This window comes from Ischnura elegans, chromosome 9 (assembly GCF_921293095.1).
Source record: "Ischnura elegans chromosome 9, ioIscEleg1.1, whole genome shotgun sequence".
Taxonomy (NCBI): Eukaryota; Metazoa; Arthropoda; class Insecta; order Odonata; family Coenagrionidae; genus Ischnura; species Ischnura elegans.
In genome coordinates, this window is record NC_060254.1 from 103,018,407 (window position 1) to 103,035,576 (window position 17,170).

Below are 17,170 nucleotides of genomic sequence, written 5' to 3' on the forward strand. Positions count from 1 at the left end.
TACATGGATTTAATTTTGGCTTCTTGTATTATGACTATGAATGTCACAATTTTTAATAATCATGTCGTTTTTTTTAATAAGAGAGACTGTTTCAAGAATATATATACAAGGGAGTGGTAAGATTTCCAGTTTGTCACCTCTCGTTAAGAGTAGGCTAATGCCAAACTCAGGTTTCTCTCCACCCTTCCATTCCCATTTTTCTCTTCTGTGCACATGACCTCAACTGCCAGTACCTCCATGAAATACCTAGTATCTGTGCCTCAGCAATTTTCAAACAAAATATTTGTGTTATTAATATCAGACTTCTAGTGTAAAAGTTTTATTTTTGTTTATTAATTTTGTTATCATAAATGCCAGAAATCCATTTAAAATTTTACAACACTAACAAAATGCTAGTTATTCTTACATAAGAGCAGTGCTGTAGTTGGGAATAAAATTTAGGCGGTACTCCCCAAAATTTGCCTACAGCTGAATATATATTATACATCCGGCCGCAATTGAAATGTCAAACTCCAACTCTGATATTAGTTCCAAGCTGTGCCACGAGATAACTGTAAACAAGTACATAATCATTTTTCGATTTTTCTTTCTGAAATCCATTGTACAATTTACAGTAGGGCTATTTTTTTACAGATTTTAAAAGGTAGTTTAACCGGTATGCTTATAATGAGTTTGGATTTTAGGGGGTACGCCGTACCGGCTCGTACCAGCCCAACTACAGCACTGCATAAGAGTAAATTATTAAAAATCATAAACAATATTTATTTAAAAAAAACACTGCTAATGCAACAAGTGGACAGGGGATTTGTGCTGAGAAAGGGTTGAGTCCAAAAGCCAGGGTAACGGCTGGGTACCCTGTTGCGCATTGTGTCTCAAATGGGAGGGACGGGAATTTCTGAGCAACTCTCCCCATAAAAGAGCTCTGCGGAGAGAGGATTAAAATATTCACATGCTACATACTGGCAGCTTGAAAAACATTCTCCTTTTGTAGGCACTGGCAGGAAAGGCATAAGGTACAAATAGTCATCCATCCAATGTTATTCAGGGCCGAACATTGATTAATTTGGTGATCTTACAGACACCGGTGTGTCAATGTAATTCGGCCTTTTCCCTGCATGGCAGAACTTATTATTAAATTGAAACTATTTTCCAAAGACAACACTTTATTCAACATGAATAGACATTGATTATACACAGTTGTAACTTAACATCAAGATTTGCATTGCACAAAGATAAAATGTTTTCATTAAAAATATATTTATTTACATTCATAAGTTAGTGCTGAGTGAATGAGTATTTTTACAACTTGATTGGAGTTTTTTTTTCTTAGCCAACAGTAACATGACAGAGATCACATAAGTACACAGTTTGCTGAATGAGGAAGCATAGAAGCACCGTTAATTTATTAAAATATGTAGTGGTCATACATGAGTAAATAAATAAGACTGAAACGATATTATAATCACAGAGTACATATACATATTCATTTGGAGGAAAGTGACTGTCGTACATATTACTACTATGTATGGTAATAATGCAGATACAATAGAAAAATCTGCTCCATTCATTAATGCACGTTTTTTACACATACTATGTATTCCAAATTAGGTAACACTGAATGACAAAAATGCACCTACTATAAGCTGAAAGACCAAGAGTATCTACATGTATAGACTAGAAAAATTTGTTTCTCCAGGTCAAGGAAAACTTCAATGAAGCTGACTTTCATGAAGGAGTTCAAGGTATTGCTTGACTGTTAACTGACAAATATACACACCATGGAATGCAAATTATCAACCAACGTGATGACAATAATTTTTACATATTATATGGAAGCAAAAGTTGTTAGCCTGTTAGAAAAACCTGATTTTCTTTTCTTGAAAATGTCCTTGATGCTCAACAGTGAAATGAAAATTCATGATTTCTCTTCACAATATGTTATAACAAACATCTTCTGAATCATATCCTTATATGGTCATCATAACATGCAATTCTTACAGTCCAGCAATAATTCTAGACACACGAAAGTAGCAGCTATTTTTTAATTATGCAGAAGTCACCAATTTTCCACTCTCGTTGAGTTGATAAACAGCTTGAAGTCAGGATGCTCAGCAAGTGTCTTTCCATTGGAATATTTAACATAAGGTAAAATGGAGTGCTTCTCATTAATTCATGGAATTTTGCTGTATTTACAATTATTCAATGGCTTAACTTCTTGTAGGGCGATTGGCTGGGACTGTCCACCTTCACATAGGTCAGTAATCCCTTTAAAAAAACAGGAATTACCATTAGCCCATTGATGACCATTGAAAATTAAGATATAGGCTACAGCCTTCTCACAACATTTGATAATGCCCAAAATGTGTGACCAATGCCACTGTTTACAGTCCAACACAGTGGCACAGCATATCACAAATATGTCTCAAGAATTCAATAGTTTCCCTCTTTTAGCATATGGCAATCTACAATCACTGTGGTGCACAAGATGCAAGGCCTTTACTAAAAAAAATTTTGAGGTTTATTTGGAACGGAATACTTTTCAAAGCGGTTCCATTCCAGAGGGTATACTTAATTATACCTCCCAAATATTTTAGGGGCATTTGGACACATTGATCCCATATGCTTGCTACGGCCTTAGAAGGGCATAGCCAAGATAAATACCTAGCCTCTCTGGAGGGGACAGCTTCCTTGAATCTGACCATGCAGAGCTAGTCATGAATAAAATATATCAACCACTTTATTTTAGTGGGAGCAGCAAACATTACCAGGCCCTCTTTGGCAACAACCGCAACGGTGAAATAATGCCTAAATAGACCTTCCAGAGCATACATTAGGTGAATACTGATGTTCAGTCTTGATCAGTAAAGTAAAAACTTTTACAAACCATATCCAGGGCTGAGTAAACTCCCAATATATTTTTATATCAGCCATTACTTACAATTTTTTGGAATGTCAATTTTACCTTCACATGGGTATTTCCTGCAGAAGAATAATTTTCCTCAACAAAATAACTTTTAATTCGTGAAGAACAGTCACTCTCTCAAGAAGTAAGCAGGTTTATATCAATAACCTATATACCAGTGCAGCATAATTGTTAAAGTGAAAAGATTGCAGCATCACTGATGTTTCATGCACTATGATTCACCAAAAACATCAGATTGTGAAACATATAGTCATAGCCAAAAGGGCTTTCCTTCTTCTAAATATGAATGGATAGAAATGCCCTCCTAGCTTTCATCTCAACAAAAGAGAAAAATTTAACTTGTGTACAATTTCAGAATTGCCAACGACTAGGAGTTTGACTTCCCTTCAGCTCACAGAGGAAGGAAAGCAATAGTATCAATGCTGGCCACTAATCCGGTGGGAAAAATCAGCTAACACCATTTATTTGGGGTCATTTACCTTGTATACTCTTGAGTTGATATCAAGCAAACTTTAAATCAACTATATTCCGATAAGCCCCACTTCTCACAAAGCAGTATTAAGGAATGTTGAACCAATCAACCTTATCATCTCATGAATTGCGCTGATGTTAAACCCCTTCTCACACGGGGAACATAACAATCGTTTTAACTCTCGGCATACCCTTTGGCAATGAATAAACCTTATCTTAAGGAATTCATTAGCTCCTTATGCGGTAAACATTTGCCATTCCAGGTTTCCAGCAACCGATAGGAATTTCAGACTACATCAGATGCTTTCAGGGCCTCTGACTCGGCGAGCCCTTCAGAAGATACCTCTTGAACCACAGGTACTATTGACGAAGAGGATATTCTTGTTTTTGGAGGTGGCCGTCCATATTTTTTAATAGTAGGCATGCCATCACGGGCAGCTACTGGCACCAATGGTGATGCCGTTCCCTCACCAGTGGGTGTGGACGGAGGTTGGCGCTCTTCAGACCTCCACTTCCTGCACAGGACCTTCAATATGGCTCGCGAGCAGGTTTCACGGCGCCGGCTCCTCAGAAGAACGTATATGTATGGATCTAGCATGAAGTGAAGTGCCATCAGGACATCAGCCAACCTGGAGAAAATTTTACCACCCCTCGATGTTGGAGCTAGTTGAGATATCAGAATGGAGATCTGCAAGTAAAGAAGCCAAACAATCATACCCATGTAATACCCATAATAATTATAATAAAATAAATAATTAAATAGATAATAAATATAAAATAAATTAAATAAATAATTATACACATGTAAACATAAAAAAATGATTGATGGTTATATGTATGTGTACTTAACACGTTGCGTGCCGGAGTATTTAAATTCCTAGGAATGCCAAGATTGGAAATATGGGCCTATTAGGGCGTAATGCCTTTGGTTTAAACATGGTTAAAAAGCTAATGTGTAGAATATAAAATTACCCAATCAAAGGTTAAGATGCATCAATTCATTATGAATAACGAACAACAACTGAAAATGTACTAACGAATACGTATTGTACGCTTTAAAATTGTTTAGATTGACGCGCCTAAATAACGAGAATTCTCGCCATCCATACGCAACGTGTTAAACAGCCTCTCTCCTCTCATATCAAGGAAAGATTGATTCTTTCTGAATTCTTGCTGGAATTCAGGTAGTAAAATTCAGAGTGCAAGTCAAAAATATCAGGAAAATCAAATGTATACATCCAGCCAAGATATACAAAATCAAATGCACCCAGCTTCACCCATCACAACATTTCAACTGGATTCTAGCTGTAACTGTAACACTGAATACCAGCTAAACTACAGACTGTGAAAGGCGAAATCATATCCATGTACTGAAAACTAAAATGCAGCTGTAATCAAATTTGCCATTCTGTATGGAAGAATACAGCCAACATTGTGGCTGGAATACAGTGTGGTTGCCACGTGGGTAGTTAAAAATCTGGCTGTTACACTATATGGTATCCAAATTTTCATTTATTTCATGGAACTACACAACAATTACATAAATGGTCATACATTTAATAAATAAACCATCTAACCACTGTTATCAATTATAATGCAAAAAAATATAAATCAGAATATCTCCATTGACAATGGAGATAAGATGTACTCCACAGCTTTAATGCCAGAATCACCAGCTCTCCCGTTAAGAAAACTTTTCATTTAATAAACATTTAAAAAAAGCCATAAAAATTGTAGCATTTCTGAAAGAGAGTTGAAAGGAACACCTTGCTCAATGTAAAACTTACATTGAGTAACATAAGATGGGTGGGAAACATGTTGCAAACTGTGCCTAACAATGGACAATGGACAAAAATAACCTAAAAAAGGCAACTAGTTCATTTTGGTGCAAATTTTAGAGTAAGCATTGCCAAGCTTTCCACAAACAGTAGCATCTGTTGGGGAAAGATTTTTCTGCTGTCCATTAGCCACGAGTTGGTAAGCATGGTGAGGTTGGTATCGCAGTACACTGCACAGTTTATTTTCTTTATACTTTGAGTCGCTCCTTATTTTGTAACCTCAGTAGTTCATTTAGTTATTCACTCCCATTATTTGTGCATTTAATTGCCTACAATAATGCTCCAATGCAAGGCATCTGACAGGTCATGGGAGCAGGTTATAAAGCTCAAGCCGAAAAGGAGTGTTATGTGTTAGCTGAAAGAAAGAGTTAAGAACACTCGGAAAAAATTTGCCTCACAGGCATCAGAGTCTGTTGAGTGAGAAAATGGCAGATGAAGAGAAAACATGCGAAGAAGATAGTTACTTGAAGTTGAATGAACATGATGACTGTGTGGGGGCTATTGGTTTACAAAGAGTCACAAGTCGAAGAAATGCTTGTACACTGTTGACCCTGAATTTGAAGATTCGGAAGAACTGAATGCGGAGCAAGCACAAACAAAGAAGAGAGCCTTGGTGCACATTTTCATATGCATTAATGATGAATAGCTGCAAGACATAGGTGCTCGTGAATGAGAAAGAGAGGCTTGGCTGACCTTTGAGAAAATCCTTGCAACATTTATCCTATATCGGGAAATAGGATATTGAGGAAATAGGCACTCCTTACTCAGATTGCTTAAAAAATTGGCCATTCTTTTTTTTCTGTTGAATAATCAAAATCTATTCTTGCAGTGATTGAAAATCAGTTCTGAAGTGTATCATTTTAGCATTCTATATTCCATGCGGAAGATAGTTTCTGGCGGCAGTGTTACTGCCTTTCCTATCCTACTTGGATGGCTATAGGAAAATAGTTAGATTCTGCAGCAGACTCTTGAAGGCTCTTGAAGACTCATGAAATTCGCCAGCAGATCATAATTCTGTCCTGAATTTGTCCATTTATAGTCTGCAAGGGACAATTATTTAATGTCTGCAGGCTATTATTTTATTAATGCAGGCCATATAGGAGGACACCCTTTGAACAATCATTGTCATCAAATGTGGACGAGGGATGGACATCAGCTGCAGACACTGCCGATAGACAATGAATACCCTACAGACACCTACCGTGTCCTTTTTGGAATAAGAATCAAATGCAGACCAAAAATATGGATTTATGATAGAATATACTTTCATAGTAATAATAATAATAATTTAAAAATTTTTTTTATTGTTCCTAGAGATCACATATGTACCGGTGACATTGGAAGTCGTCAAAATAAAAAGTAATAGTTACAAATAAATGAAGTGATATTATATTCTCAATTTTTACAGTTTAAAGTAAAAGTTTCAATTTTTGAGGCTGATGGGCAAAGATTACTCAGAGCCCAACATAAAATCCTTCAGGCTATAGTAGTTGTTTTCCATTAAATATTTCTTCAAAGCATTCTTGAATGGTATGGGTGGAAGACATTTGATATCATACAGTAGTTTGTTGTATATTTTTGATAGGGAGAATAAGGGTCCTTTTTGGCAGAAAGTGCTAGGGTAGTCTTTGAGGTGAACGTCATTGGTGGTTCTGGTTGCGTGATTGTGAAGAGAACTATTTTTTGGAAAGTATTCAGGGTTATTTTTAACAAAAGAGGCACAGTTAAGTATGTACAGTGATGGGAATGTTAGAATTTTCAGATCATTATATGTAAAGAGGTAAGCCAGGTGATTGCATGGAAACTCTGGCCATGGCTTTCACTGCACGTTTCTGCATAGAGAAGACTTTGTGGCAGCAGCTAGCATTACCCCAAATAGTAAAATTCCCTGGTAAAATTCCCTGGACCACAGGCACCCAAAAGTCAAGGAAAAAAATATTTAAACACTTGGATATATGTATGTAGACTCAATTTGATCAATATAAGAGCTGGCAAAAAAGGTAATAAAAACTTACCCTGATGGGCTACCCGCCCAATAAAATGTGAAATAAGCCGACGAAACTATTAAAATATTTCAAGGAGTAAAATGAAGGCTATTAAGTGAATTGGTGAGTGGTTTGGTATATGTTGCAATGCCAATTTGATACACTAACTGACTGATATATTGACTGGTCATCAATCAACATTTTTTATGGAGAAAAAAGCTGAAATCATGCTGATCAATTGAAAATCATACATTTAAAATGATAATTTTTCCATATCATTCCGTTATCAAGACAAACAGGTTACTTATATGATTGCTAGGGAGCAAAGGAAAAATAAAGGACTTTCATCACCTCGCAAGTAAGCCTTTACTCACCGTTAAGTAATGGTAGCTGGCCAAAATTTGATCAGTTGATGTACTATTTTAGAAGCCTATAACTCAGTTTTCAGAGTTGATGACAAAATGATTTCCTCTTTATGGGATTTACTGGAGGGAATTATTAGACCAGAAAAAAATCAAATTCTCATTAAACCAAACTTTTAGACCCATTTTCTCAACATGAACCCTCCAGTAACCAAGATACCTCAGGGTCATCACAGATAATATCCACAAAGTGACGCAATTTCACACCTTCCCAATAAGATCCTTTAAATCAAAATAATTAATTGAATAAAAAATCCTTTTTCGGCATCAAGTGCATTCTTCTGCACAGCACAGAGTAATTTGCAAATTGATGCATGAAAACCATAGTAAAAATCAGCATCATCGCCAGGCAAAATTCTAAAGATTGGTATGACACAGTTCTGCACTCAATTCTATTATCAGTGAATCTTTTTGCAAGATACAAAATAGGTATTCCTTTTCTGCAAAATATAAAATTCAAGGGTAAAATGGGCACAACCCAAGCGGCATTTTATATCATTTTCATCGTGCAAAAGATGTCACTTTTAACCACCAACATCACATTTACGTCTCCATTCTATAGATAATTCAAAAGGGACACCATTTTAATATCACTCCAGTTATTAAAACTTAATAACACTAAAGATGATGAAAATGTGCATCAAAATTTAAAATCTCCACTTATGATGAAAAATATCAATAATTAATTCGTAGCTGGCCTAACTTTGAGCAGTTAGTATTATTTTACACCCCTATCAACGCAGTTTTCAGAAATTGATAGCAAAATGATTTCCTCTTTTTGGCATTTAAAGGGTACACATCACCAAGTGGTATCACAGCTTATTTTATATCAGAACAGTACAATTGGTGAAATCATTTTTGCCATAAAAAAGTTATGGCAATAAAAAAGAAGAAACTTTGTTCTTTCACATGAATATTTATTCACACGTTAACACGACCATGGTTTCAACATTAGACGACATCATCAGGTCCACGATACATTTACATTCATTCATTTATTCACACATTTACACAACGTCTAACATTGAAACTAGGGTCATGTAAATGTTGTGGCTTTACGTCTTTAAATCTTCCAGATCTGAACGTAAGCCCCAGACAAAGGTAATTCCGTTCTACTGTCACTAGCTGGTTGAGGGAAAGACTTCACAAACAAGAATAATCAGCACTCAAAGAAACAATTGTCACAAAATTACGAGTCATTTTCAATTAATATCTATTAGAAGTAGAAATATTCAAAATCAGAATTATTACAGAAAATAACGATGATAACTAATGATCTCATAAGAAACATTACCAAAGACTAAGTACAAGCTGTATGATTTTGCAGAAATCACCCATCTCAGCTGAGCAATCTATCCACCGCCAGCACCGAAGCAAATGGCTGATCCGGTTGGCAGATTTCGGAGGGCAGAGTTCGGAGACAAGAGTTCCGAGACTTATAGTCTCCGAGCCTTTGAGTCAAAGGGCCTTTGCTCGAAAATCCTTTGCATGAAAAACCTTAGTGCGAAAAGTCCTTAGCAGGAGAAGTTCTGCGGATAAGTTCGGAGGAAGTTTTGAGGAATTCGGAGGAATTTTGGGGGAGGGGTACCAGAAATTTTGGGAGGGGTGTACACTATAAAATGCCACAATGTGTGAATAAATATTCATGTGAAAGCACAAAGCTTCTTCATTTTCATAATGAATCCCTTTCACAAAGTTAAGCCTCAATCCATCAATTTTATAAAAATGTCATTTCTGAAGTATATTTCACAACACCAGTGTTACCTTTTTGGGTAATAAGTGCTAAAAAGTAGATACGCAGTGATATCAAAAAGATACCACAAAATGCTGCTTGGGAAAAGTCAAATTTTTAGTTTACCTCGGCATCCAAAATCTATTAACAAATAAAAAGGTACTGCGCTTACCATTTGCGGCATCCAGCACACCACAAAGCCAATGCAGAGGACAGCCATGAGGCGAGCGAACGCAAGTTCTTCATGAGTGGCCGTTGAAAGATTCACCAAGAGGTGGTGATTGCTGAAGCGGGAATGGTTAGATGATCCCGAGCTCGGAAGTGAGGACGGTGTCATGTGGATCGCTACTCCCTCGCAATGGTCCTTTTGAGACTGCGCTTTGTTGTTCGCCACTCCCATGGAATAGGAGGATGTCTTCAGGGAGTTTCGGCTTATGCGACGAACCATGCTGCGTCCTTTCTTGCCCACTCGGCAAAGAACTCGGATGACAGCAAGGTTACAGCATACAATACATATGCATAGCAATGTGCCTGTAAGTAACGTGGAGGATAGTAAGTCTCCGGGTTTACTAGGTCAAATGGATTCACATCCATCCATCCAATACCAAACATGTACAGCTTTTTCATTCAAATTTCATACACTGTATTTGTCTGAATACAGTCCCCCTTTTTTTCCAATAATGCCCGTGGTAAAAGTAAAGGGGGGGGACTATATTCAAACCCATTTTTGAATTTTTTCCCGAAACTCAAGCATCAAAATTAGGGGGGGGGACTATATTCAGCGGGGGACTATATTCGGAGAAATACGGTACATGCAAAATGATTTGGTTTATGAAATGACTAAAATTGTGCCTTGTCGCAAAGTACAATGGCTATATTCAATTCAATCACATATATACAGGGTCCGCCAAGGAAATAGGATGATTAAAAATAGTAATTGGTTGTTGAAAACAAAACTTTTTTAGTATAACCTTACTACATAATTAACTGAATGTACAAAAGTAGCCATTTTGAATAAAAACGAGAAAAATTATTTTCTTTAAACTACATCCACTAAATGTCCACCATCGCAGTTAAGACATTCTTGCAGCATAGCCTGGAAATTTTGCATAACCTCTCGCAGCATAATGACAGGTATTGCTGCTATCTCGTCGGCAAGTCTTTATTTGAGAGCTTGGATGGTTCTGGGTGGATCCAGTGTCATCATGGTAAAATTAGCAGTGCCCGAACACTTTTTCCTTTACTTTTTTTAGAAGTGAAATATTACTCAGTGTGTTCTTTTATTACAAGTTATTATTCACATTTTGTTACAAAATTATGGTCTTGGTTACAGATGTATCTAATAGAAATTTTGTGGCAACAAAATTGATAAAAATGTCATTTGACCATAATGCCCTTTGTTAACAAGTGCCAGAATGGCATTTTGGCGCGTTCCCACACCATGACACCACTGGGTGGATCGGTTTGAAAAACCTTCAGAACAGACCAGTTATGCGGAATTATAAAAGGACAGAAAACTTTTCACATTTGCACAAAGCTTCCACCATTTTGATAAAACGCTTTGCACGCTAAGTCGCCATGCCCTCCAGTCCAATGATCCAAGGCACCTGAAATGGCAGACATCAATTGGTGATGCATCTTCAGCCTTCCCCTCCCACTTGCCACCTACAATCGTCCAGTTTCACTGGCAGACCCCTGTATATGAATTCGTCCCAACACAATGGCAGTAAAATTAAGTAATGTCAACGCGCATCATTATGCATTGGAAATGGTGGCGTGCAGGCCCTTTCAGACGAAGCATGGAAAACTAGGAAAACTTCTAAGAAACGAGTACCCAACTTTCATGTTTACATTTGCTGCTTTTTCCCATTCGAGGCACATTCTCAAACCTGCACACTCTCTTTCAGCAAAATTGTAATCTATACCTTCTCCTATTCACCATTAACAATAAAGGGTGGCCTTTTTTTAAAGAGTTGTGCACTCAACAATGTTGGCCCCCAGAGCAGTGTTGTCATGGTCAACGCCGTTCCGGCACTGGTTAACAAAAAACACAACAGTCAAATAACATTTTTATAAATTTTGTTGCCACAAAATTTCCAATAGATACATTTGTAACCAAAACAAAAAATTAGCATAAAAATGTATATTATAACTTGTGATAAAAAGAACACACAGAGCAATATATTACTTCTAAAAAATGTTAAGGAATTTGCGTTATGGCACAGCTAATTTTGCCATGACGTCACTGGCCCAAAGTATTCATGAGGCCCATAAGAAATAGGTCATTCCAAGAGCTTAAGAGCTATTCCATTGTACTATTCAATCACCAGACTTAACATTTAACACAGTGGAAATGCCTATTGCAATGACATCAAATATGATAACTCCACCTTTACTGGCTCTTCCTAACAGAGCTGTGCTCAGATAAAAATTGGGGAGATGCTTTGTAAAGGGGGTTTATTTTTGGATGCTTACTTGGACAGGATATCTACACTTACCACCACATCTCTCAAACAGTACACAGGCTTCAAACCCCCACAAGCACTCCACCCCCTTACTACAGCCTTGCCTCCTAGCCACATAGTCTTTACACATTTATCTAGCTTCAGTAAATAAACTAGGCAAAGCTAGTCAATCTGTTTTGACCCAGCAGATGCAAATTTCTTCAAATTGAGTAATCATAATCATCTGCAAGAATTTTAACCTTTCCAAAATTTCAATGCAAAAAACAATAAAATAGCCATTCTTTCCAGTCAATGAAAGCAAAGGTGATATCAATCACCTTACCTTTAACTTTGGCAAAAAAATTGGCATTAAAACCTCTTTACCAAAATTATACACCCATATTTGAGCGATTACATGACTTTTTAATAGTTTTCATATGCAGGTTTCCGTGGCTTTGAATGGATGAATTAAGAATTTTTCGAGCTCCATCCATGTGTGTTGACAAATATTCACAACAGTTTTGCAAACTATCTGCCTGGATCTGTTCTAATTTCGTTCACCATTGCACACCATTATGAGATATTAATGCAGTTCTAGCCTGCAAAATTATGAGCTATGCGTGAAATAGCCTTACAATGCACTCAATTTTGCTTTGACTGTACGCCCCATGATAATGATAAAAAGTTTAGAGGAAGGAATGGAATACTACAGAATGAAATTAAATGTTGAAAAAAATGAAAGTAACAAGAGGGATAAATGCTAGTCAGTGGCCTAACTAGGAATATGTCTTGGAGGGGGATGAGCGGGCTTTGGGGGGGACGAGGGAGCTTAGGGGGGAATTAAGGGGCTTAGTGGGGGCTAACCCCCCCAGGAAACTGGGAGTTCAGGAAACATTTTGAAAATTAACATGCCTGAAAATGCATTTTACATCATTTTGGCACCTAAAATTTAACATTAAACATATGCAGTTATTATGCATCAAATCCAGAAAAGATTTAAATTCTTTTTTGATTTCTCTGAGGCTTTGGTGGGGGGGGGGGGATACATCCCCTCCTAACCCCCATAGTTACGCTACTGATGCCGGTAACATGAATGTTATGGTGATTGGGGAAAAGATAGGGCAAGTAAGAAGGTATAGATATCCAGGAAGCATGCTAAATGAAGACTGGATGAGTGAGAAAGAGCTGAAGTCAAGAACAGCTATGAGAAAGGAATCTTGTGATAAGAACAGAAAGGTCTTACCTAGCAGCATGAACTTAGAACTGAGGAAGAGGATGGTGAAATGCCATGTGTGGAGTTTTGTATTGTGTGGATGCAAAACGTGGACCTTGGGAATAAGACATCAGGATAGGATCAACGCTTTTGAGACGTGGGTGCGGAGGAGGCTAAAGATTGTCATGCAGGAGGATTAAAAAGTGAGGAATGAAGAGGTGCAGGAAAGAGTTGGGGAGGAAAGAGCACTTTGTATCGAGAACCATACAAATGAGAGAGGGGAATTGAGCTTGGGCCTATTTTGAATATTTTGAGAGGGCAGGAATAGAAGGATCAACAACTTTGCTATTTCCACATAGTAATTTACTGACACCGACCATGGTTTCATTACAGAGTAATCAAGGTGAAAAATGCAGGTAAATTGGCAGTATAAATACATATAGACAGCAGGTAAATAGACAGACAAAAATAATTAGTGGGCACCATTTTACGGCGAAAAGGAACTCAGATGGCAAGACGTCTAATATATAAAACGCATAGGTAATTCCCCAGAGGGGTCTCCTAAATGTTGCCAGATTCCCTTCCTTGGGAATTTGTCATTGAGAGTGCAAAGACTACTTCCCAAAGAAAAAATAAGGCCGGCCTTTCATAAGCACAGCACATTAAGGAGCATGCTGGGGTGACCAAAGGACAGGGATATCCTGGAAGAACGGAGCGGACAGAGTATATCGCCTCAATTGCGCCGACTGTGACGCGATTTACATCGGCCAAACAGGGAGGAGTTTTTCCATCCGAGCGGCCAAGCACCAGATGTGTCATAGACAGGGGAAAGATCACTCACAATTTGCAAAGAACCTTATTGACATGGGGCACATTAGTGACTTCATCCCCACTATTCTGAACTTTGAGAAGAAAGGACGGATAATAGACGCCCTGGAAGAACTAGAAATTTTGAGCCACCGGGACTCATACCTGGTTAACGACCACCTTTACCCTTCTCGCTCCCCCTCCTCCACTTTCCCCCTTACTCATCCACCCACCCCACCCACAGTGACGCCAAACCCAGCTCCAACCCCAACCCTTACCTCCCCCTAACCAACGGCTCCCGGAAATTTCCCTACCTAACCTTCTGCTATATATACTGTCCTTTTACCTGAATTTTTCACATTGATAATGTTACTCTGTAACGAAACCATGGTCGGTGTCAATAAATTACTATGTGGAAATAGCAAGGTTGTTGATCCTTCTATTCCTGCGATTATGGATTTCTACCAAGTTACGCCCGCTACTATTAGGTAATTATTTTGAGAGGGAAAGGGATTTTAAATACAGCAGCTGAGGGAACAGTGGAAAGGAGAAAAGAGAAGAGGAAGAAGAATGATGAAGATGGGAGACACAGAGAAGATAAACAAAGGGAAGAGGAAAACCAAGATGGAGGCCTAAGACAGGAGAAAGTGGAGACATTATTGATGTTTGGAAGCTGCCAGTGTGCAGAAAACCAGTTAATGATTGCTGACATGCCCCATTGAAGGCATTATTTCCCATCACAGCTATTGACGTCATAAGTTTTCCTGGATATCAGACAATTACTTATACCACTTATTTTTTATCAGAGTGCAACCCGGGTTGCAATCAATTATCATCATCTTCAGGCGCAAATTATTTTGTGCCTGAAGATGATGTTAATTGATCGAAACCCAGGTCGTGCTCTGATAAAAAATAAGTGGTATAAGTAATTGTCTGATATCCAGGAAAACATATAATGGAACACCACGAAGTAAATCAAGAGTTAGTGAATTTTCTTATAGACATCATGCCAGAAATTTTTATGATAAGTCACAGATTAGGGTGATATTAGCAGGCTTACCAATTTATATAGACCAGGGGCACAGCTAGGAATTAAGGGTAGGGGGGGTTTAGGTGCAACTAATACCGGGGGTGTTTCAGGGTATGGAATACCCGCCAAGGTAAGCGGGAGGTGCAAAATTAATAAATTGCAGAATTTTACAATAAATGGTTCAAAATGTTAACTTTTATAGCTTTCTGAGGGATATTTAATTAATCCTTATACTATTCTATGAGTAATAGTAATCAAATTAATTAAAATGGATTAAACTTAAAAATTTCTCTAGGCTCTGTGGAGGGGTTTTATCCCTCAAACCCCCTCCCTCCCTCACTTTGCCACTGATATAGACTGCCACAGTTATTTTCATTTTAGGGCCTGCTAAGTAGAATATGTACTTAAGCAGGGGCGGATCCAGGATTTTTTTCTGGGAGGGGCACAAGCAAGGCCGTATCCAGGATTTTGTTCTGGGTGGGGCACAAGGATACCTCGCAATACAAAACGAATGCAATGATAATGGGACCGTATTAAAAATCTTGCATATTTTTGAGGGTCTGGGGGGGGCACGTGCCCCCGTGCCCCCCCCCTGGATCCGCCTATGTACTTAAGTACTGTATATAACTTGCCTCTTTCTTAGGGAATATTCCTTACACCTTATAAGGCATTGAACAGAAAAAATACCTGCATTAAATCGAATAAAATATATATTCATGCAGTGAGTGTAAGGTGAAAAAAGAAAACGAAGAGAAAAGGAGGACAAGTGGATGAGCGGCTGGCCTATTATCTCGGGGGATCCCGAATGATTTCATCTAATCGAAGAGGAAATGATATTTAACGGGTATAATGAGGGCTAAAAAAAACCATTTTCATCATAAAGAATCACACAATCGAAAAATATGGTCTCGATGATACAAAATTATGACATTTTAATTTGTTTTTAGGAAACATTTCGAGGCGAAAAACTCAAAAAGAAGAAAAAGCGATAGTTAAAGAAAAAAACGGGGCAGTCGTGGGACTGGCCTACAGAAGTGAAAACTGAAATAATAATTATCCATTTATTTTTATATAGATTTAATATTATCACAGAACTAATTTTTCCAGTAATTCTCATTTTTCAACAAAAATTGAAATTATTTTTTTCAGCAAACTGTTTATTATTAAATATATATTAAAAATACGATGTGTATGAATAGAAAGTATCATCATTTATACATTAAAATATAAAATGCTTTTATTTCTTTTATTTAATATGCTTTAAACCTATGATATACTATAATACTATGCACATAAAAGAAACTGCCTTAAATTATACTGACCTGTATTTTTATAGCGTGTACACTCTTCTGCACGTTCATGCACGAGCTCTTTATATTTAATGAACCTATTTAATACACTATAGATTTTTATTTTCAATTTTAATATTTTTAAAACAAAAAGACTTTAGCAGTATTTATTAACTATATATTAACAAAGTGTATATATTAATCTCTATTAGCAGTCTACAAAACAATACGCACTGTATAGAAAAAGTACATATGTACAGTATAGAACTAGAAGCAGACAGATGCCAGTATTCAGTATGTAAAAGTATAGCGGTGACGCAACCTATACCATTGTATACACTATACACACTATACATATGTATATCTCGCTGTAGCGATCGCGGTGTCGGGTCGGTGACGCTCACGCGAATTCAATGCTTTTTCCCCATCCCACAAAAGTGCTTAACGCCGCTAAAGAGGTTTTCACCTCAAAAATAAAATCGGAAATATAGAAACGATTTGATTCATTTAGCTACATATTACACTTCCCTGAGAGAATAAAGTGGATGACAGAGGGACTCTGAAATTTCATAGTGTCTGATTTTATGATGATTTTAAGGCCTGAAGTGCTTCTATTGCTCGGTTATGAAGATATTAAGTGAGATTAAAAGCGGAAGTATTAGCAGCAGGAAAAAATCTCATTCTATTTGATAAGAGGAGTGGTAGGCATTCTCAGAATAGACCGTAACTAGGAGACCATCGCCAGGAAGCTCAAATCCCCCGAAACGTTCGGGATATTCGGAAGATTTACCCCCTCCATATGAACCCCCGCGAAATGCAACCCCCCTCTATCCAAAACCCACAGAAAAAGTTATCACACGAAGTCCTTGTGTCCGAGGGCTGATGGAATGGAAACAAAACCAAATAAAAAATAATGGGTATTTTTTTCTTGGATTGACTCTTAGCTTCTTTTTTCAATAGGGTAGTTTCCTTCATCAAAGAAAACGAAAGGCATTGATTACGATTCGTTACCCACC

The 17,170-nt window shown here is 37.5% G+C and overlaps 1 protein-coding gene across 2 annotated transcripts in view; it reads right to left on the reverse strand.

Annotated features, from left to right (window-relative positions):
- Window positions 1-1,145: 1,145 nt before the first annotated feature.
- The window catches only part of LOC124165430 (prostaglandin E2 receptor EP4 subtype), a 79,952-nt gene continuing 63,927 nt past the window's right edge, over window positions 1,146-17,170 (reverse strand). The window contains exons 3-5 of one of the 2 annotated variants that reach the window (XM_046542839.1): window positions 9,544-9,902; window positions 3,866-4,082; window positions 1,146-2,265 (exon numbers count right to left, since the gene is read on the reverse strand). In XM_046542839.1, coding sequence (XP_046398795.1) covers window positions 2,171-2,265; window positions 3,866-4,082; window positions 9,544-9,902 — 671 coding nt within the window. In that variant the 3' untranslated portion in view covers window positions 1,146-2,170. Of the gene's footprint in view, window positions 4,083-9,543; window positions 9,903-17,170 lie in introns of both variants that reach the window. The other variant, XM_046542838.1, reaches the window with a different exon arrangement.